General features: G+C 42.5%; 1 protein-coding gene across 1 annotated transcript in view; it reads right to left on the bottom strand.

Annotated features, from left to right (window-relative positions):
* LOC145407821 (uncharacterized) overlaps nt 1–23298 on the bottom strand; it is a 262418-nt gene that overhangs the window by 163607 nt on the left and 75513 nt on the right. Inside the window, exons 8-9 of the mRNA XM_080278678.1 lie at nt 13311–13402; nt 10876–10913 (exon numbers count right to left, since the gene is read on the bottom strand). Of these exons, the coding sequence (XP_080134804.1) occupies nt 10876–10913; nt 13311–13402 (130 nt within the window). The remainder of the gene's footprint in view (nt 1–10875; nt 10914–13310; nt 13403–23298) is intronic.

The raw sequence follows: 23298 nt of genomic DNA, 5'->3' as shown, positions 1-23298 counted from the left end.
ATTATACAAAACTACATATTACAGCAAAATTCTTCATAAACTTTTTATCTATCATAAAGAAGAAGGAGAGCGAATGATGAGGTGAAAGAGAGAGAGATTGTCCAGGTGCTTGAGGGTGGGAAAGTGGATGTATGTGGAATAACTGAAACAAAATGGAAAGGAGAAAGTGTGAGAGAATGGGAGTATGGATGAGGTATATGTGCAGGAGTAGGTGAGAATGAGAGGCCAAAGTAAAAGATGGAAGAAGAGCATAAGACAGTATGGATCAGTTGGGTCAAGGATTGTGTGGGTAAAGTTGAAAGTTGGAATACAAATGTGGGCGATTGTGTGTGTGTATGCACCAACGCAAGATCGTGCTAGAAGAGTTCTGGACAAATGTAGAAGTGTGCATGGAAAAGTTTGGAAGGAATGAGAGAGTGTTTTTGATTGGTCATATGAATGGTAAAGTTGGGAATGTGAAGGTGGATGGAATATTTGGTGAGTGGGGTGTGCCTGCTGAGATAGGTGAGAATGGGAGTGTGTTAGTGGACATTTGTGCTGGGAGGGGGTTGGTGATAGCCAATACCCTCTTCAGGCATAAAATGATCCACAGGTATACATGGCAAGTGATGAGAAGGGTGGGTGGTGAACTGAATGAAAGGAAGGCAAAATTGATTATGTGTGTGTGGATGAAAGGATGCGAAGATGTGTAATGGATGCAAGAGTTTATAGAGGTTGGGGGAGTGGACTTTCTGACCACTACTTGGTGGTGGCCAGAATTAGAATTAAAGTAAGATGGAGGAATAGAAGAGAGGAAAGATGAGAGGAAGGAGTAGTTCCAAGGAGAGGGAAAGGTTACAAGAGGATGAGAAAAAGGCAGAGTATAAGAGAGAAGTGGAGGAACGATTGGGCAAATATGAATTGGAGCAGATGGGAGACGTGGAAGGTGTGTGTAGGATATTTACAGAAGAAATATGTGCAGCATGTGATGTGGTGTGTGGAAGGAAGAGAAGACGGAGGGGGATGCAAGGAACAGTGTGGTGGACTGAAGAGGTGAAACAGGCAGTGGCACAAAAGAAGAAAGCATACAATGAATGGATGAGAAATAGGGGCGTGGAAGAAGTTGAGAGGCGGAAGAGAGAGTTATATGTAGAAAGAAAGAGAGAGGTGAAAAGATTAGTAAGAGAGAGTAAGAAGTGAGTGGATGAGGAATTTGGAAGGAATTTGAGTGTAAAGTGGAGGGACTGTAAGAAAATGTTCTGGAAAGAGGTGAAAAGAGTAAGACAGGGAAGTGAAGTTAGCAGGGGAGTGAAAGATAAAAATGGTAGATTACTAGTGGAGAAGGGAGAAAAAGTGAGCAGATGGAGAGAACACTTTAAGGAATTGTTGAACATAAAGGATGGAAGTAATGTGAGTATAAGTGGCTGGGGAATGGCTGGGAGAAGGAGGGAGGTGAGAAGACTGGAAGAAATCAGTAGGATAGAAGTTGTGGAAGCAATGAAGAAAGTTAAATCGGGGAAAGCCCCAGGAATTGATGGAGTGTATGGTGAAATGCTGAAGCATGGGGGAGAGATAGTAGTAGAATGGATGTGGAAGATGTACAGATTGGCCTGGGAGGAAGGTAGAGTCCCGGAGGATTGGAAGTCAGGTATAATTATTCCCTTGTACAAAGGAAAAGGGGAAAAAGAAGTGTGTGGTAATCATAGGGGCATTTGCCTTCTTAGTATAATTGGAAAAGTGTATGGTAGGATATTTATTGACAGAGCTAGAGAAAGAACAGAGAATTTAGTTGGAGAAGAACAGGGAGGCTTTAGGAAGGGAAGAGGTTGTGTAGATCAGATATTCATTCTTAGATCTTTAGTGGAAAAGTTTCTAGAGAAGGGGAAGAAGTTGTATGCGGCTTTCATGGATTTGGAGAAAGCATATGACAGGGTGGATAGACAAGGATTGTGGAAAGTGTTAAGAATATATGGAGTAGATGGGAAGTTGTTGAATGCTGTGAAGAGTATGTACGATGGTGCGAAGGCTGCAGTGCATATGGATGGTGAACTAAGTGAATTTTTCTCTTTGAAAGTTGGGTTGAAACAGGGATGTGTCATATCTCCATGGTTGTTCAATCTGTACATGGATGGGGTAATAAAAGAGGTACAAGGTAGGGTAGTGGATGTTGGAGTGGCCCTGGTGAGAGAGGATAGTGTTTGGAAATTCCCTGTACTGTTGTTTGCAGATGATACTGTGTTGCTGAGAGAAGACGATGGGGAGCTGCAAGGCTTGGTGGATGAGTTTGGGAGAGTGTGTAAGAAACGGAATCTAAAGGTGAATGTAGGGAAGAGTAAAGTGATGGTCTTTGAGAGAGGTGAAGTCAGTGAATGTACAGCGAGGTTGGATGGTGAGGAATTGGAAAATGTGAGTACATTTAAGTACTTGGGTAGTGTGATAAGTAAGGATGGAGGTTTGGAGGGTGAAGTGCTTGAAAGGGTACAGCAGGGAAGAAAGGTTGCTGGTTCTTTGAAAGCAGTGATAAGAAACAGGGAAGTGAGCATGCAAGTGAAAAAGTTACTACATGACAGTATTGTGATACCAACTCTAATGTACGGAAGTGAAGCTTGGACGTTGTTGGAAGGACACAAGTCAAGAGCGAGAGCAGTGGAAATGAGTTATTTAAGAGGAGCCTGTGGAGTCACATGGAGAGACAGGCTGATGAATGAGGATATAAAGGAGCGTTGTGGTGTGGATGTGGATGTGATAGGAAGCGTTATGAGGAACACACAGAGGTGGTTTGGCCATGTGGAGAGGATGGAGGGTGAAAGACTGACGAAGAGAGTGTATGTGAGTGAGGTGGAGGGGAGAAGAGGGAGGGGGAGGCCAAGGATGAGATGGAGGGATGGGGTGGAGAGGTATATGAGAGAGGGGGGTGTGAGTTGGGAGCAGGGCAGTGAAATGGCGGGGAACAGGGTGACTTGGAGGCGATTTGTTTGTGGCCACCCCAAATGGGATTGAGGCGTCTGGCAATAGATAGATAGACAGAAGAAGAAAACTATAGAGGCATAAACTTTTAGACCAGATAATGAAGGTAACAGAGCGAGTCCTAGAAGGTATGATAAGGGAAAGCATGAATACTGACGAGATGCTGTTTGGGCTTATGTCAGACAAGAAACCACTGAGGCCATATTCACTGACCGACAGCTTCACGAAATGTATGGAAGAAAAAAAAAAGTTGTACTTTGTTTTGGCTGATTTGGAAAGACATTTGAAAGAGTCCCCAGAGAGGTTGTGAACCGAACAATAGAAAAGCTCAGGATCAAGGAATGGCTGGTTAGAGTGGTTATGGCTATGTATGTGGGTGCTTGCACCGAAGTGAGAGTGAACGGAGATTTGAGTGATGAGTTTTCCAGGAGTGTAAGCGTACATCAGGGTCAGTCCTGAGCCCTTTACTGTTTGCCATCATGCTTAAATTTCTCTCACAAGAATTCAGAAAAGGACTCCCATGGGAGACGTTGTATGATGATGATTAGGTGTTGACTGCAGAGAATGAGAGGCAGAGGAAAGACTTGGGATGTGGAGAGGCAGAATGGGGCAAGAGGGTTTGAGAGTACAGTGTTAAGTGTGACCAATAAACATTGTTTATACAGTAATCCCTCAATTACCCGGACATAATAGAGCCAAAGGCATGTCCCAGTAGTGGCAACATCCGGATAATGAACACTGTTCCTCTACTACTGTATACCCAGACCCTACTTACACCCAACCTCCAACCTATACCTAACCTATTTGTCAAGTACCTCTGCATACTTTATCAATGTTTTCTGATCATTCAGGCATATTTAGACATCAAAACACACACAGGAATATTCAAAGTAATGCAAAACACCAAGAAAACCATTAAAAAAAACACACACTGAAAACCAAGAAGCACCCTACTTATACTCTACTGTACTGTATGTACAGTATCCCTCCTAATTATGGCACTGTTTTCAGGTCAATCTGCCACATTTAGACATCAAAACACACATGGGAATATCCAAAGTAATGCTGAACACCAAGAAAACCATGATCAGAAAAAAACACTGAAAACAAAAAAACACCTGACCTATACACTACTGTATGTACAGTACCCCTCCTAATTTTGGCACTGTTTTCCAGTCATTCTGCCACACTGAGACATCAAAACACACATAGGATTATCTATATTAATGCTAAACATCAAGAAAACATTGCATAACAAAAATCCACAAAAAAACTCAAGGGGTGTGTAGGGGTGACAGTATTGTGGTTGGATAGAGGTGTGTGTAGGGGTGACAGTATAGTAAGGATGGAGGGGTGTGTTGGGGTGACAGTGTAGTGGTGGATAGAGGGGTGTGTAGGGGTGACTATAGCATGGGATAGAGGGGTGTGTTGGGGTGACAATCAGTTATCTGTGACGAGTGACTGCTCCTTGGGCTGAAAAAAAATTCCATGGCCAAATATGCCAACGGAAATTGGTTATACTGTATTGGTACAAATGATATAACATCATCTTCGTTGGTGTTTGTACCATAAGATAAGTTAATAAACACACATCAAACTGTTAAGTAAAAGTACAGAAATGCAGTGGGAATAAAGTGATCAAGAGTAAAAATTACCTTCATATAAATTCTCACCATCCTACTGCAAAATTTTGCCAGTACCTTCCAGGAGTTAAGCATATGCCTAGATGCAGAATTTCATGAGCTTTCTCGTGCATTTTGTGGAATTTAGTACGATCAACAGTAGTCGAATAAGTCGCAAAAAATATTTAAAAACTCACGAGTCAGTGTTATCACCACGGAGGAGGGTAGGGACTGAGGGAGTGAGGAGGGGGAGCCGGGTGGGTATAGAGGACAGACAGGAGGGGGGGAGAAGTGAGGATGTGGGCAGGATTTTCACCCTTCTGTCTCGGGGTGGACAAGCGTTTTTAATCGCACATTTACTCATGGCTTGCGGTCTGTTGGACACCAAGTGGCCATGCGGAAACACAACTCCTGATGACCAGGCAATTTTGGACGTTCGGCAGAGAGGTGGACGGCCGCTGTCATTGAACATGTACTTGAGGCTTGCGGTCTGTGTTACATTCTCAGTGGCAGTTACGAAAGACTTGGCCTGGTGGCTGTGAGTTTTTGGATAATCAGTGGGGATGTGTATGGACGTTTTGACACTGCTTGTGGGTTACAGTCGTATTACTCGGGTGCTGGAGGTCTGTTGGAAGTGATCGGACAAGCGCGCAACTTTGACCATACAGTACACCAGCAGATGGATATTTTGGCTCTGGTTGTGGGTTACGGCCTACTTCCCACTCACGGCTCGAGCCCAGCGGCCACAATGCTGAATGACTGAACATGTCAGCTGGCTGACCGAAGTCCTTGGGGAATTACATGTCTGGATGATAGCAAATAAATTCAGATAATCGTTTGATGCAGCCACGGTCGAGCATCCGGATAATGAACATGTCCGGATACTGCACGTCCGGATAACTGAGGGACTACCATAGCAAAAGAAATGCCCTGGAGTTACAAAATATTTGTAATGGGTGATATGAATGGGAGAGTAGGCACTGGTCTTGTGATTGATATAATGGGTAGTAATGATGTACCAGGAGAGAATGATAATGGAAAGCAACTGAGGGACTTATGACAGGAATGGATGTTGTGCGTTTATAACTGTACTTCAAACATAAAGATGCATATAAATAAACAATGTACAGATAGAATGGATATCTTGTTGAAAGGAGCCTGACTAATTACGTGCTCGTAGAGAAATCGATGCTGGGCAGAGAGAGGACAATGTAGAGGTGTCAGATCATAAGACTGTGGTATGCAAGATCAAGCTGAGAGGAGTCAGGCAGACCAGTAGAGAATGCAGCAGTCAGGGAGAGAGATGAAAGTCAAGAAGCTGAGGATTAAAGAAATGGCAGATTAATTGAATATAATTAAAATCTGGCAGCACAACTGCAAGGGTCATGTGCCACTGGAGAAATGGGAGATGAATACAGGGCCAAAGTAGGGGAGGAGTTGAAATCAGTGAATTGAAATTAAACGGATCTGGACAATTTGTAGAATGAATACAGGGATTCCATAGTTAGGAACGCCAAAGCAAAGTATGGTGCTGAAAGAGTAACAATGCAGAAGAAAGGTACTGCCAAGTGGGAAGAAAAAGTTAAGAGAGTGGTGGAGGAAAAGAGGAAGAAGTGGTTAGAGTGGATACAGGACAGGGATTTAACTGAAATAAGAACTGAATTTACTGATAGCAAGAAGCATGTAAGAAGACTAGTGAAGAGGAAAGAGGAAGAGGTAAATGATGATCTAGGAAGAAAAATGAATGCAAATTACTCTGAAAATAGGAAGTTATTCTGGAAACAGGTGAGGAAATGTAGAAGTAACAGTGGAAAGAAATGTGAGAGTGGGAAGGACGTAAATGACCAATTAATAACTCAAGGGGATGAAGCAAGGACCAGATGAAAACAATATTTTGAAAGTCTGATGAATGGGAATAGAGTGGGCAGTGCAGCTATTAACATGATTGGCTTTGGGGGTGTGCAGTGAAGAAATGCAGTGCCAAGAAATGTGACGATGGCATAAGTGAAGAATGCTATGAAACAGCTGAAAAATGGGTAAGCAGCTGGGGTTGATGAGGTGCATGCAGAGATGATTAAATGTAGAGCAGAAAGTAGAATGAAGTGCTTGTTGGAGATATGTAAGAATGCACGGACGAGTGCAACTGTGCCAGCAGAGGAAAAAGGCAGTGACTGTACCCCTGTACAAAAATAAAGGTAAGCGAAGTGAGTGCAAGAATTATCCTGACGTAAATCTATTCAGTGTTGTAGGGAGGGTACGCTATATGGAAGAACTATTATAGAAACAGTGAGAGAGAAATCAGGAGGCATAGTGAGTGACAAACAGGGCAGCTTTATGAGTGGGAGAGGATGTGGTGATCAAATACCTCCAGGGAGACAGATACTGAAGAAGGCTTATGAGAAGGACTATGAAGTATTTATAGCATTCATGGATCTGGAAAAAGCATAAGACAGAGTAGACAGAGATGGATTGTGGAAGGTTTAGCGTATGTATGGTGTGGATGGCAAGCTGCTAGGTGTCATTAAGGTTTTCTATGACGTTAGTAAGACGTGTGAGAGTAAATGGGCATGTAAGTGAATGGTTCACAATACATGAGGGCATGCAACAAGGCTGTGTGATGTTCCCATCATAATTCAATATATATATGTACAGTAACCCCTCAAATAACGCGAGGGTTAGGTTCCTTGAGAGGTCGCATTAGTTAAAAACGCATTATTTAAACATAATTTTCCCATAAGAAACAATGGTAATATTGGGGGTTACGTTCCTGCACTCTGGGAAAGTCTACCCATGCTACTCTAAACTTAAAAGCAACAATATTAATTTGAAAGAAAATCCACGTAAAAAACTAAAATACAGTAGTATATTTGGGGAGAAATAAACAACATTTGAGCCCTAGTTCGGCCGAAGCATTGTTTACTTCTCCCAAAATACATACTGTTTTCGATTTTTACGTGGATTTTCTTTCAATTCTGCTTCACTCACGGCATTGTGAAAGTTCCTCAACATTATTAATGCATTAGTAGGTCATAAAAACACTACAGTAAAAGCAACATTTTCATTACAGTAAGTAGGTCACAAACAATAACAGCACAGCCTCACTTCATCTATGCATCACTCGTCACCTGCTGCTGTCCCTCCTCACCCCACTCCCCCACCTCCTGCCGCTCCCCACCCTAAATTTGTTGTCCCTCCTCGCACTGCTGTCCCTCCTCGCTCTGCTGTCCTTCCTCTTCCTCTGACTCCCCTGCTACTGGTGATGAAGATAACTCCCTTAAGTTTTCTGTCTTCTTCATAAAGAACTGCTCTATCTTGGTCTGAGTGGTTTTCTTCTTTCTGTTCTGCTGCATCAAGATGTAACAATTTAGATCTGCCTCCACTTTCCTGGCCAAATTTTGTCCGAAAATGAGCCAAATTGCTCAGAATGGGGCCAAACTTCATTTTCAAATATTATACAGTAGTTCGAATAAAACCAGTTTAAGCAACAGGCAAATAAAAAATTAATTTAAGCATAAACTGCCACACACGGTCTATCAGCTCGGGACTGTCCAAGGCACGCGCGGCTAATCTGAAACCATCACGTATGTGTAAAGTCGCGTTAAATCGAGAAACCCTTGTTAGTTAAACATATCTCCTTAAATATTTGCTCATGTTAAAACGAAAATGCGTTTTTTAAACTCGCATCAGTTGAGAGGTTACTGTATATACTGTACTGTATATATATACATACATACATACATATACTGTGTGTATATATATATATATATATATATATATATATATATGGGGTGATGAGAGAAGTTAAAACACAGGTAATGGATAGAAGGATGGGGATGGTAAAGAATGGTGATAGAGAGAATATTTTAAATTTGATGAATGCGGATGATGCAGTACTACATACAAGAGCTTGGTAGTTTAGTAAAAAGTTTTGTAGATCTCTGTAAGCATCATGCCTTTAGAGTAAATGCACAAAAGAGTAAAGTGATGGTTACTGAGAAAGAAGGTGACTCCCACTGTGATGTTACAGTGAATGGAGAGAAACTGGAATTAATAAGGGAGTTCAAATACCTGGGTACCGTGACAGAAAACAATAAAATGTGCAAAGGCAATGGAAAGCAGAGTGACACAAGGAAAGAAAGTAGCTGGTGCAATGAAGGCCTTGATAAGAAACAGAGGCTTGAGTGTTGCAGCAGCACAAGGCTTACAAGAAGGAATATTAGTGCCAACTTTAACATATGAGTGTGAGACTATGGTATGCCAAGAAAATGAGAAGTCAAGAGTAACAGCAGTGAAAATGGGACTGTTGAGGAATGTATGTGGAGTATATAGTGTGGACAGGATACAGAATAACATGATTCCTGAAAGATGTAGAGTAAGGAAGTACGTGGACACCAGAATCAGAGAGAGTGTACCACAGTGGTATGGCCATGGCGAGAGAATGGATGACAATACAGTAGTGAAAAAGGTATATCTTAAGCGAATCTGAGGAGGGAGGAGATGGGGTTGGCCAAGAAAAAAGTGGAGAGGCATGGTGGATGAGTGTGTGAGGAAAAGAGGTATGCTGATGAAAAGGGACTGACAAGAGACTGAGCTGGCTGGATGAATTTTGTGTGGAGAAGCACCATGACCAGGGGTTTGGCACCCCTTTTTTAATATGACAGAATTCAGATTGACTTTATCAGATAGGTATAACCTATAAACTATATGAAGCTACAGTACGTGATGAAACCTTTTGGCCTATCAGATAGAGCCGGGATGCTGTGGGCTTGAAAGATGAGTGAATGGAAGCATGGCCCATTGAACTGGGCAAACATTGGCTGTCTGGATGCTGCTACTCCTCACCCCACACTAGGGTGGGAACAGGGGTCCAGATTATTATTGATGACGATGATGATGATGATGATGGGACATGTTATGTACTGGAGGTGGAGCTAAGGAGTGGTTGGAGGAAGTTCTGGGAGCTGTTGCCTCTCTTGACAATGAGATGGCTCTCCCTTTGTGTTAAGGGATCTTTGTATGTGGCATGTATTAGGAGTGTAATGCTGTATGGTGGTATGACCTGGGTAGTAAAGAGAACATTCATAGGATCAAACATACAGGAATGATAATGATTAGATGGATGTGCAGTGCATCCTTGAATGTGTGGCCTAAGGGGGGTGTTTAAGACTGAAGAGTTGCAGGGAAGGATGGGACTGGAGTGTATTGCTGTGATGAGAAGGGGTAGATTGAGATGGTCTGGGAATTTGGAGAGGATGAAGGATGACAACTGAGTGCAGAAAGTGAGAAATGTGAACATCTGGGGAAGGGTTGCAAGAGACACACTGAAAAGACCTGGGACAAAGTCAAAGTGTGACCTCTAAGAACAAGAAGACTGCCAGAGACTGAGCAACATGGAGAGCAGCCACTGGGTGACAACGGCCGATGCATGCAAGTTGGGGCCTTTATAAATGATACAATATGACCACCCATGACATTACAGATGTTGCTATGAGCTGCTAAATTCCATGACAATGTTCTCAGGATTTGTAGTGGCTAGTTCAACTGTCATTTATTTTGCTATGTATACAAAACTGTTTAGAGAAATCTTAAATTCAATTCATGGAAGAATCAAGACTTAGATGTAACAATAGAAGTAGGCTTAACATACCCTAAATGCAGTTAACCTGTGGACTGCGAGCCATAGCTTAGGCTGGGTAGCATCACGTTGCAAGCCACAGTTCAGGTTATGCTAACCTTCCAGTGACCGTGCATCACCACTAACTACACCCCTATGCAAATTTACGCACGGTGCTACACAATGATGGAGAGATTTTTTTTTTTCCCCCCACCAGATGATGCCCTGGATGTTTGTCTTCAAGTTTATAATAAACAAAAACTAATTTTTTCACTACACCCCAATGCAAAGTTACACATGGCGCTACACAAAGACGGGGAGAGAGAGAGAGAGAATTTTTTTTTTTTTTTCACCAGATAATGCCCTTAATGTTTATCTTCAAGTTTATAATAAACAAAACTAATAATAAAAAAATAATAATTTTTTGCACACCTAGGGGTGGAATCAAAAAAGATAATTGTGCAATGCACGGGTTAAACCCAAAGCTGACACGGACAAAACAAGTTATTCCTAAACTTCACCAGCAAAATGTATTCCTATACTATAGTGACATTTGATTTTGATACAGTAATAAAACATTTCTCTACAACAAACAATACTGGTTATCTTACCTTTTTCTATTAGTGTGTGGTATAACTGCTTCACACACAATTACTGCATACACTGTACAATATGAAACAAACAATAACTAACCTTGAAAACTCCTCCTCCTCATTTATATTATCGGATTCCTGTAAGAAAAAACAAGTAATTAGGCTCATATCCAGCACAAATCATGAAAATTTACCAGCATGTCATGGCAATCAATACTGCTCACAGCTAAATTTAACTTCCAGTTATCATGAACATTTTAAACCCATTTCCCAGTATTACAAAGGAGTGGGAAGTACACGCGTGTCCAGAAACAAAAACTTAAAACATAAAGCTTAGAGATCACTAACAATGGTAATCAAAATTACATGCATATTGCATTCACACTGACAAGTGCAAGAAAAATCTGCAAGACAGGCTCATAAAAAAATTAAAGAATCTGATGGCATAACCTTAAACTCTCACATACATGATGCTTACATGATTCCTACTTTTAATTTTTATCCTGCATCCCATGTCTGTCAGCCTGTGCTGCATCACATACAGCAGCCTACTGTACTAAGTCCATATACCAGTCATCTCCCAACTTGTATTATGCAAAGGGACATCCATCCAGCCTACACTCAATCTTTCGTTGCTCTATCAGGAGTGTAGGGGCCAGGGGCTATGCAACTCAATCCAAACATTTAAGGCAAAAGTGATCTGTCACTCCTCCCTGAGCAGCATTACATAAACAATGAACCCCAACCATCTCTCACATTTAGGACAATATTCTTATTGATTAACCCCTAAAAGACGAGCAATGGATTTTTTTGACATACTCCCAGGACAGGCATAATTGGCAGGTTGAATATGGTGGGGGGTTTGTGGGGGGATGGCAGTTTGGTGGGGGGATGGCAGTTTGGTGGGGGGTTGTGGGGGTTTGTGGGATGGTGCAGTGGAGTGAGGGGGGGGTGATGGGTAGGGGTGGGGAAGGGGGGTGGGTACAGGTGGAGGGTGGGGGGGTGGTTGTGGGGCATGGGGGGGTTGGGTAGGGCAGTTTGGGGTGTGGAGGGTGTTGAGGATAGGGGTGAGGGGTTATGGGGAGGTGGTAGGAGGCATGGGGGGTTGGGGGTGGTGGGGGGATGGGGATGGGGGTGAGGGGTGGGGACAGCAGGTGGGGTGAGGGGTGGGGACAGCAGGTGGGGTGAGAGGTGGTTAGGGGAAGTGGGGGGATAGAAATGGGGGTGGAGGGAATGGGGGGTGGTGTGTGAGTGTGGTGGTAGGGAGGCATGACCGCATATGCAGACACCCGTCTTTTTGTCCCTAATACCCTCGGACAGCATGTGCAGACACCCATTTTTTAGGAGTTAAGGAAGTTTTTTTCCTAAGTGATTTGTTTGGCTTATTACACCTTATTGTCCTATTCTGTGTTACAAAAATCCTTCTACCATTGCCATACTCTGCATAAGCAATACAAAAAAAGGATATTAACCAGCTATATCCAACGAGTCTCCTTACCCGATGAGAATAAAAGCCTATGATCTACAAAGGCCACATTTAGATGGAATGCCTGACCCTACTAAACCACTAAGCATCTATTTGTTTCATACAGTACATGCAAACCACCATACACTGTACATTAGTATCTTAACATTCCCACACATAAAAGCCACAGACTATCAAATTCATTTGCTTTTACATTTACATCATAGAATTCTCTTAAGGTGTTGTATACTATTGCACAAAATCAAGCATTTATTTGGCTCAATGGGTTCCACACCTGAATAAGTGGGGTAAGTGTCCCATGTATGTTGAAAGAATGTGTGAACTGCTGGGTTTGGCACTGTACATCCCTGAACAGTGAAGGAATAGTTTCTGGTGGCAGACCACATAAAATGTGGGATGAGGTCCTAGGCACAAGCCTCAGTGTTCGGCCACTCCAACAGGGCAGTGATGCAGGAGGCCATGCAGCTTGGAAAACAGCCAGCAGGTGAAGAAAAAAATGAATGACCCCAGGCAGGCAACAAATACTGCCTTGCAAAGTGTATGTATGTATGAGAGGAATGTCTATTTATGCTTTAGGCTATGCTACATGATACACCATATAATTTTTCAGCTAAAACAAGATGCCCCTATGTTGATGGGGTTGGAAACAGTCTTCAGTAATCTCCTCTGCCCAAGGACATCCTTATTCTGGCTAATAATCCCCCCCCCCCCCAAATAAAACAGGTGTCCTCACACTGAAAGGGCCACGAGTAGGTGACCAGTTAGTAACATACGAAAGGATACTGATATGCAATGTGCAAAAACATTGCTAAGGAAGAGGTGTTCTGAAATATCCAAACCTGTTTGGAATACAACAAAATGATGGTTTAAAAAAATCAACAGTTATCATGGACAACCCTTCTTAAACTCACCCAGTGATAATGTAAATGTGGGAAACTGGGTTATGATTATCAAGAGAAGCAAAACATGGATAACCAATCGATACATTATACTGTACAGTACGATAAACAACTACAAAAACATAACAATGAAGAATGACACCAACTTACTCGTTTATTGAAGTGGACACCAAGTCCAAAGTGGCCATTAACCATCATGGGTAAGTTGCCACCGCTGCACAAAAGATGGTTTGTTACTTTAACTGTGGGAGAGAAAAAGATTCAATGCATACGGATCAATGAAAATGACACGATAAAACAGTACAATCAGATTACTCATATATCTACATATTATTCATGAGGCCTTCCTCTTCAGTCAAATGTTACATTATTTCATCATCTTGTTACCTTCTGACAATTTTATTTAACTTACGGGGGACCTCTAGCAGTGTAGAAGTTATCAGTAATGAAGGCTTCATTATTTTAATTCCTCCAGTATGACAAGTCTACCCATTGTTGAACAAGCAGATCATCATCATCCTGGTCTCTTTTCCCATACAAATATAGTGTAAGGCAGACTTCAGAAAGCAAGAAGAGAGGAAAAACATAACACAGGGAGGACTAAACAATAGCATGCCTAATGAAAATGGACCAGAAGCTCACTAAGTATTCAAGCCTCCGAAATTTTTTTACTCTATCTCACAGGAACTGGTTTACCCCTGCCACATCATAACAGACCCATCCCCTTACCCGCACCTGACCTGACTAGCTGATCAGGCCAAATGCGGGAGAATATTCCCTCAGGGCTGCGTCATCACTTATTCATTCACAATTTCTCTCCATTTATTTCTGTCACGCACAGCCACTCTTCCTTACTCAACAGACATCCCTCTCGCATACAGCGCTCTCTTCACATTGTCCATCCATCCTATTCATGGTCTTCCTCTCAGCCTTACACCTCTCACATCAGATCTAGTTATCTTTTTCACCAATCGCTCATTATCCATTCTCTCCATATGCCCAAACCATCGCAACACCCTCTGCTCAACTCTACCAGCCATCTCTCGAACAACTCCAGTTCTCCTTCGCACTTCATCATTTCGCACCCGATCTGTCAGTTCTCCCCTTTGGGGCTAAGATGCGAATGAATGTGTTTGAATGGATGAGTAAATGGGAAGTGTGTCGTCCTGTCTCGGCTACCTCCCTTTCTTTGGGGGAAGCAGCCTAGGTATATAGATAGATAGATAGATCTCACAGGCATGACTTCTTTCCACATACAGGGAGTCCCTGGTAAACGAAAGGATTAGGTACCTTTAAAATCTTTTCGTGGTGAAGTGGGCAATGAGAAAGCTTGGCTTGGAGGAGTGGCTGGTTAGGGTGGTTATGGCCATGTATGTGGGTGCTCACACCCAGGTGAGAGTGAATGGAGATTTGAGTGATGAGTTTTCCGTGAATGTTGGTGTGCATCAGGGGTCAGTCTTGAGTCCCATGTTGTTTATCATGGTACTAGAAGCCCTTTCACGTGACTTTAGAAACGGACTCCCGTGGGAGTTGTTGTATGCTGATGATTTGGTGTTGATTGCAGAGAATGAAAGGGAGGCGGAGGAAAGGTTTAGGAAGTGGAGAGATGGTATGGGGCAAAAGGGTTTAAGGGTAAATGCAGATAAAACAAAAGTGATGATATCTAGGGTTGGTGGCGGTACTGTCAAGGACAAGGGAGAGTGGCCATGTGCAGTTTGCCACAAGGGCGTGGAAAGGAATTCCATCTTGTGCGGTGTGTGTGATAAATGGGTGCATAAGAGATGTAGTGGTATCAGAGGTAGACTGCGAGATAATGCTGATTTTATGCGTACGGAGTGCCGGGGTGAGCAGGTGGAGATTGTCAGACGTGAAAGGATTGAACTTGCTGGTGAATCTCTTGAGTGTGTGGAAGAGTTTTGTTATTTGGGAGACATGTTGTGTAGTGGAGGTGGGGCTGGAGCTAGCTCTGTGGCTAGGGTGAGAAGTGGTTGGAAGAAGTTCAGGGAGCTCTTGCCTCTCCTGACATTGAGAGGGCTTTCCCTACGTGCTAAGGGGTCTTTGTATGCAGCATGTGTTAGGAGTGTAATGCTGTATGGCAGTGAGACCTGGGCAGTGAAGGAGGAAGATATTCGCCGGCTCAGACGTACAGAAATGACAATGATTAGGTGGATGTGCAGTGCATCCCTGCATCCAAGGCCTGGAGGGGCTGGGTTTAGAATGGAAGAGTTGAGAGGTAGGACGGGACTGGAGTGTGTTGGTGTTGTGATGAGGAGAGGTAGATTGAGGTGGTTTGGACATGTGGAGAGGATGGGGGATGATAATTGGGTGAGGAAGGTGAGAAGTGTTAATATTGGGGGTGTGGTTATGAGGGGTAGACCGAGAAAGACATGGGACGAGGTCATTAAGTGTGACCTTAGGGTTAAGGGACTGAGCAGGGAGGCTGCAATGGATCGTGCAGCGTGGAGAGCTGCCATTAGGTGACCAAGGCCGACACATGCAAGCATGTTGGAGCCTTTAAAAACGAAAACGAAAACGTATTTCGATTTTTTTTTATATTGAAGCATTTTTCCCCATAAGAAACTTAAGAAAATGAGAAGATGCATTCCAGGAGCCCCCCAAAAACTGTCAACTAACTACTCTGCACTGTACTAAGGTTGCATAAAATGACCCAAACTAACACAAGTGATTTTGTATGACTGGCCACCTTCACAACACGTAAAAATTTCACAACACTTTCGTCACTTTCATAACAAAAAAAAAAAAAAAAAAAAACTGCGGCACCATTGCAAAGGCAATGCCTCCATCCAGCAACTGGACTGAACACTAGTTAAACACGCATAAACTGACCCTAACCAACACAAGTGATTTCGTATGACTGGCTACTTTCGAAACACATGCCACTTTCATAACACTTGTTAAACACATAAATTGACTCAAATAGCTACATAAAGGGCACATATAAATTCAAGAGCATTTCATCGCTCAGTCACAACAGTGTTGTCACTTTCAAAACAAAAAACTGTGGCACCGTTGCAAAGGCAATGCCTCCGCCCAGCAAATGAATTGAACTGAACACTAAACACGCATAAATTGACCCTAACAAAAGTGATTTCGTATGACTGGCCACCTTCACAGCACGTGCCACTTTCAGAAGTCATAAATTTCACTCCTTTCACCACTACCTGTCTCGATTTGGGTGAATATTTTTTATTATTTCTCGTTACAGCTAGCCTACAAATAACTTGTAAAACAACGAATTATGAATTTAACTTACCTGGTTGGCATTTTCTTCCAATAATGCCTGGTCTCATTGATGTTAAACACCTGCTTTGGGGAGTAGCCACCTTCCTCATTGATTTTCTTCAGGTGCTCTGGGAATGCCGATGCACCTGCTGAATCGGCACTTGCAGCCTCTCCTTGAAAGCCGAACATTGGTGAGATCAGCCCTCTTCCTAAAACCATTAAACCAGCCTCTGCTGGTCTTGAAGGTCTCCCCAGCAGCCAAAGTGGCATCTGAAGGGCCTGCAGCATCATCTCTCTCCTCCCCATGGCACGTTCTTGAATAAGCATAAAAGAGAGGAATCCTCTTCTGCTAACAGTCCTCCATCCGTGTTAACAGTGGCTGTTCCGTTTTCTCCATCCTGCTGCTTTTTGTGTCCATGTGGCATGGCAAGCAGCAGGTGAGCTTGAAAAAGAGGTTGCCATCTTCTTGTAAAGCTCTTTCTTCTTCGTAACTGTATCAACTCTGGACACTGGTCAGCACATGGCACGCCTGATCTCACTCATGCCCTGGCCTTCCTCGTGCCTTTTGGTAATTTCAAGCTTGCCCTCCAACATCAGAGTCCGGTGTTGCTTCTTCTTGATAGGCTCCACAGATGATGATGATGAAGGTGAAGGACGCTTGGGTGGCATGATGCAAGATGCGAAAGCTTCTAGGAGTACAGAAGGCACGCACTACACAGCCAAGGAGCAGGAACAGACTGGGAAGAAGTGGAGTTAGTTGCCTAACTTGTCATACATGACAATGGTGCTGCTGTCGGTCATGTGCCAAATTTGAAACATTTTCTCATAGCCCTTTTTGTACCATCAAAGCATATGCCTTTTGTACAGAGGAATTTGTCCCATATATATCACTTTCGTACCTTCGAATTTTCATATACTGTATTGGGGCTTCGTATATCATGGACTCCCTGTATATGGTATGTATTTTCACATCGTATTGTTTATAAAGGCTCCAACATGTTTGCATGTGTAAGCCTTGGTCACCTAATGGCGGTTCTCCAAGCTGCTTAATCTCTCGAGGCCTCCCTGTTCAGTCCCCCATCCATGAGGCCACACACTAAGACCTCGTCCCAGGTCTCTTATCAGTCTGCCCCTCGCAACCCAACTCCCAATGTTCACATTTCTCACCTGCACACAATTGTCATCCTCCACTCTCTCCACATACCTAAACTATCTCAATCTACCCCTCCTCATCAAAACACCAACACACACCAGCCCCATCCTTCCTCTCAACTCTTCAATCACAAGCCTAGCCCTCCCAAGACCTCGTATTCAAGGATGCTGCACACATCCATCTATTTGTCATTTCTGTATGTTTCAGACTAAGAATTTCCTCTTCCTTTACTGCCCAGGTCTCCTTACCATTCAGTATTACATAGCAATGGTGTTTTACTGGCCATGCATGCATGAAACAGAACAAAAGGGATATGATCACAGCAATGTAAACACTAGGTGGCAGGGTTGGCACCAAAGTGGGTAACCCGCTTTTACCCACCCGAGTTTATTCAGTAAAACCCATTTGAAAAAAATCACTATTTTACCCACTTCACTGTTTTTTTTTAAATAATGTATATAACCCTAAAACACGTCCAGGAGCAAAATTTTACCCCACACCAACTTTGATCAAGTGGCATTCTATGTACCATAGATAGACCAGGCTGGGTAGGGCTATAGCTTCAGTTTGGTGTTTGTTCTGTGGGTGAGAGGTATGTACTTGGTGCTGTGACTATTAGTGTGGGCATTAGGAATGCATTGGGGTAAAATTTCACCCCCGTACGTAAGCGTGTACAATTTTAGTCTGCAACCTCCCCTCTCTTGGTGGCACTGCTGCCATAGAGACCAGGCTGGGTAGGGCTATAGCTTCAGTTTGGTGTTTGCTCTGTGGGTGAGAAGTATATGCTTGGTGCTGTGGCTATTAGTGTGGGCATTAGAAGTGCACTGGGGTAAAATTTCACTCCCTTACGTAAGTGTGTACAGTTTTGGTCAGTTATGGAGTTTTTTTTTTTTTTTTAAGTTTCCCATTTAATATCACATTTTCTTTTTTTTTATTTTATTTAGAGATATTATGAATGTTGTTCTTTGATTTTTTCAAAACTACTCGTAATACTTTTATTTTTCTAATAGCATTTATAACCAATATCTCTTCTGAAATGATAATATTTTTGCGTCAGTAAATTATGGTTCTTGTCATGTTACCCAATCAATATAACAAAAGAACTTTTTTTTTTTTTTTTTTAAGAATGCAATTCTTTGCCTCAATGATAAAATAAAAATTACACTTCACTTCTAAATGACTTACCAACATGACCTTGGTCACACTTCTCTACAAAATGAGTGTAAACATGACACCCGTGCTTAAGATTGGGTTAAAAAATCCTAATAGTGTGTAGCTTCAATTCAAGGTAAATTTCCTAGGTTTTCATCTGATGAATACAAACTTTACAACCAGTACTACCTGTCTCCAATTTGAAAGTTTTAAAATTAAGAGTAAAATTGTTTTTGATATGGTTCTTAGTTTTATTAAGGATTGGGGTAAATTTGTTATATAACAGTAATCATTATTGGAGTTAACTTATATGTTGTCTCATATCATTACCAAATACCAATATTTCTATAGAAATATATTATAAACATTGCTTCTGTTTATAATGGATGTATTTTATAAGGTTAGATATTGGTTACCAAAAGCTATTACAGTATTTCTGTTAAGATACTGTGTGAAATCACTTATGCAATACAATTTTCAATAATAATTATTCAGAAGATTGAGAAATGCAAGTATATAATTACCAAAGAAAGGAGAGTATCAAGGCAACTGACTCTTTCTCCTACTATTGTGTAGTGTGGACTGATCTTTGCCAGTTCATGAGTTGTGCAGTGCTCTCAAGCCTCTCATGTTGAAGCATGTTTTGCTGTGTAGCAGGCAGCCCAAAGATAACAATCAAACAGGTCAAAACATGATTGTATTCATTTCCCTCATTCAAATAACTGTGTGTAAAATTAAGATTTTATTGGGTTATTCATAATTATGTATGGTGGAAACATTATTTTATTTAAATTTAAGGTAAACTTAAAAAAAAACCACTTCTGCCAGGGTTTGGGGGGTATTTTGTGAAAAAATTATAAAAAAAAAACAGGTGGGTTGGGCTTTAAAAAAAAAGTAGGTTTTTTGCCAACCCTGCTAGGTGTCCATCTTGGCTCAAATATGTGACTGTCAGCTTGCATGGGTGGCACTGTGTAAGCACTGGATTGTCATGCATGGCCACCACAATTATTGCATACACAAATTTCACCATAATTATCATGGAACTGGGCATAAGTTTCTGTTATTCGTTCTACTGATACCAAGCTGAAAATTTGTCCTTCTAATATCTGGACCTCCATTACCCAGACACTGTGATCTGGCTGTTCGAAACCATTATCCGTACATTTTTCAATTTTATCCAGACAAAATGCATGTGTCTTGGTGGAAATTAGGGCCGTATGAACATTTTTGTCTGGTCAGGTGGGAACAGCCAGGTGGCGCCACCCTGTCTGGCTGGGTAGTTTACACAGCGTATATTAGAGACCCCCCCAGTCATTCTCAGTTCCCGCACGGTGACAGTGTAATGAACAGCTCCTTTTGGACAGCTGTTAAGGTGGTGCACGTGGTGGCTTTTGTGGTTGCTCCCTACCTGCTTCAGGCCTTGCTATTCTTTGCATGCCTCTTCCTGTGATGATGGCCCCTCCACCAGGGAAAAGGAAGAGGGCAGTGCTGACTCTGGAGAAGCGGGATATCCTGGGTAAGTTCAGTGTGGGATGGTCAAATCGTGAGTGTTGACAATGATTTTATTCTAGGTTACTGTACTGTACCATGAATTTATTCAATTTTACCATGATTTTATTCTGCTTTACCATTATCTTTTGTGTGCCCAATGCATATTTTCTCGTGTAGCCAGATTTTTCATGTTTTTTCTGTTACTGCCAGGTATGGCCCTGCAGTGATGATTGCTTGTCTGTGGTTGATGAGTCTGCTTGACCATGGTAACTGCTTGGCTGGTCTGCTTGACCAGACAATGTTAAACAAGGGTTGTACAATGTACTGCAGTGGCCTTTTACAATGGCTTTCAAAGTTATGTACGAAGGGGGACCAACGAAGAAGTCCATTATCTGAAGCCATTACCCGGACATGCCTCCGGTTTTATTACATCGGATAATTGAGGAATTACTGTATAATGAGGCCTGACAGTATCTACCTGGGTGCAGCCATGGTGAATTTTTAAAATCTGGTGGGCCAAACCCGTGACTTTCCATCATACCAAACAGTGACTAACAAGGAGCGCCTGTGGTAGACTGTGAGTGGTTGAAAAGACTCCAGATGCCTCAATATAACACGTATCAAGTCTTCTGTCAACAACCTGCCTCAAAAAACATATGGAAAATTAAATTTTCAATCCACTACTGAAGCTATATGTCACAGTGCACCTTGAAGTTAACAGGTTTTATCCCTCAAACAGCTGTTAACCCATACAATCCCACCGTCGGAATGGTGCCGACAGTACAAAATGTCTCAAATCATCCCAGCAACATGATGGTGCCGACAGCAAAATTTAAGCGCTGTAGCATGTCTCAAACTGCTTTAATCTAGCTAATTTTTTGCTAAGGAGTAGCTTAATGTATTGGCAACACTGTGTCCAAGCAGTTGTAGTACTGAGTTTGGTTCTGCATGGGTGGGTAACATCAGTGTGCCACCGTCCGTCATAGCGTCAGGATGTCGCAAAAATCATGCCATTTTTCTGCCTCATTGGGCTGGAGGAGGCTGTTGAAATTGTCACATGGACCCTTCTGTCCCTCCATTTAGTGATTCTTCAGAAGAGAAAGACCTGGATGACTATTCTGAGGAGGAATATGAGCCAGTGGAGGACACTAAGAAAGGGGAATCCCCCATTTTCCTCACCCGTTCTCTCTCATCCCGCCCAGCTGGGTGGGAAAACGTTGCTCACAGCTTGGGAAACTGGGCTACAAACACGACGGATGGCCATCCTGCTCTTATTTCTCCTATTAATAGTACTTTTTTTTTGCTTTTCCTTGATTTATATGTCCCTTTTGGATTGTTTTATGCAACAGATTTTTTTTCTATTTTTGGTCCGGGATTAGGTGGGTATAAAATTGCAAAAATGCCTGGGATGGTAGGGGGTAATACACCATTCTAATCAGAAAGGTGAGTGAAAAAATACATGAAGATACAGGCTGCCAGTGCAGCACTTCATCTGGTACATCCTGGTTACTATGGTAATTGTGTGCCTTGCAACAACTGACTTCCACATGCAAACAACTTAAAAACATAATACTGAATGCACTCCACACTCACTTATAAAGTGACTCAGTCGAAATCAATGATGGAGATAAGCTTTTGATTTGGCTGTGATCATAATTCAGAACACGGAGAAGGCTGTAAGCTTGTAGCACCAGCCGATCAGGGTGGTACTCCCAAGGGGAATGGGAATGCTGGTGATACAGAGAGTTGGAGCTCCTGTTTCACTAGCCATCAGAATCTCCCTTTGCTGACTTATTCAGTGTGACACTAACACGGAGAGTAGACCAGCATACTCTCCCCAACACTTTTCTTTCTCATGCACTACCCTACATGTGCTTTACATATCAAACAACATACTCCACTATGTCACAGGGGTTGATGCTAACATGGAGATGTGGCCAGAAAACTCTGCCCATGCTGCCTAGTGGCAGTCCTATTGAGGAAAGGTGCGATGCAGGCTCCGCCAGCATAGTTTTGGGGATTGAGACGGGTTGGGGCTTGGATCTTGTTACAGCGTACAGGGCACTGTAGTTCCTAGGCTGCTGATTCCGCCCAATAACAAGGGGCTCGAACCAGGCAGTGGCGCCCCAAGAGGCTGCCTTGTTAGGGGGTATGTAATAATGGGGCAGTAACAGTGCCAAGGAATGCATGGAGGGTGTCCCAGCAGCTGTATTAGTGGGGTCTCTTGAGGCCACTATCACAGCTGGTGGGCAATGGGTCCCAGGTCCTACAGTATGCCAGGACTTGGAACTGTGTGGGTGGGCAGGGTTTGTGGCTTGCACCTCCCTCTACTTAATCTTAATGACATGGCAAAAAATGAGGAAAAGCAGAAGCCTGATAATACTAAATTACCCATGGGATCAGAGTGGCACCTTGAAATGTGGGTAGTTTGAAGGGAAGAGTGGGGGAAGTGGTCAAAGCAATGAGTAGCCAGTGGATGAATGTTGGCTGTGTGTTATGGGTCACAAAAGTATAGGTGCACAATATGCGTCAAACATTTGGGAACACAGAACGAAAGTCAATGAAATATTAGTGTCCAACCTGCCACATGTTGGTAGCCCTGATGTCAGAAGGTGTCATATTTCACCAACAAGCAATATCTTCTTGCAAACATATAACAAATGTTATGTTTACAGTCATGCACTGCATAACGTCTTTCTGCAAAAAGTCCATTCGCTTTAATGTCAGGGGAACCATTAAAAATATATACTGTATATATATGTGTGTGTGTGTGTCTGTATATATATATATATATATATATATATATATATATATATATATATATATATATCTATCTATCTATATATATATATATATATATATATATATATATCTATCTATATATCTATATCTATCTATTGCCAGACGCCTCAATCCCGTTTGGGGTGGCCACAAACAAACCGCCTCCAAGTCGCCCTGTCCCCCGCCATTTCACTGCCCTGCTCCCAACTCACACCCCCCTCTCTCATATACCTCTCCACCCCATCCCTCCATCTCATCCTCGGCCTCCCCCTCCCTCTTCCCCCCTCCACCTCACTCACATACACTCTCTTCGTCAGT

Source organism: Coenobita brevimanus, chromosome 74 (genome assembly GCF_032717465.1).
Source record: "Coenobita brevimanus isolate Jiangsu-jjx chromosome 74, ASM3271746v2, whole genome shotgun sequence".
Taxonomy (NCBI): domain Eukaryota; kingdom Metazoa; phylum Arthropoda; class Malacostraca; order Decapoda; family Coenobitidae; genus Coenobita; species Coenobita brevimanus.
Note: the sequence above shows the minus strand (reverse complement) of the source record. Positions and strands in the feature narration are given on the sequence as shown.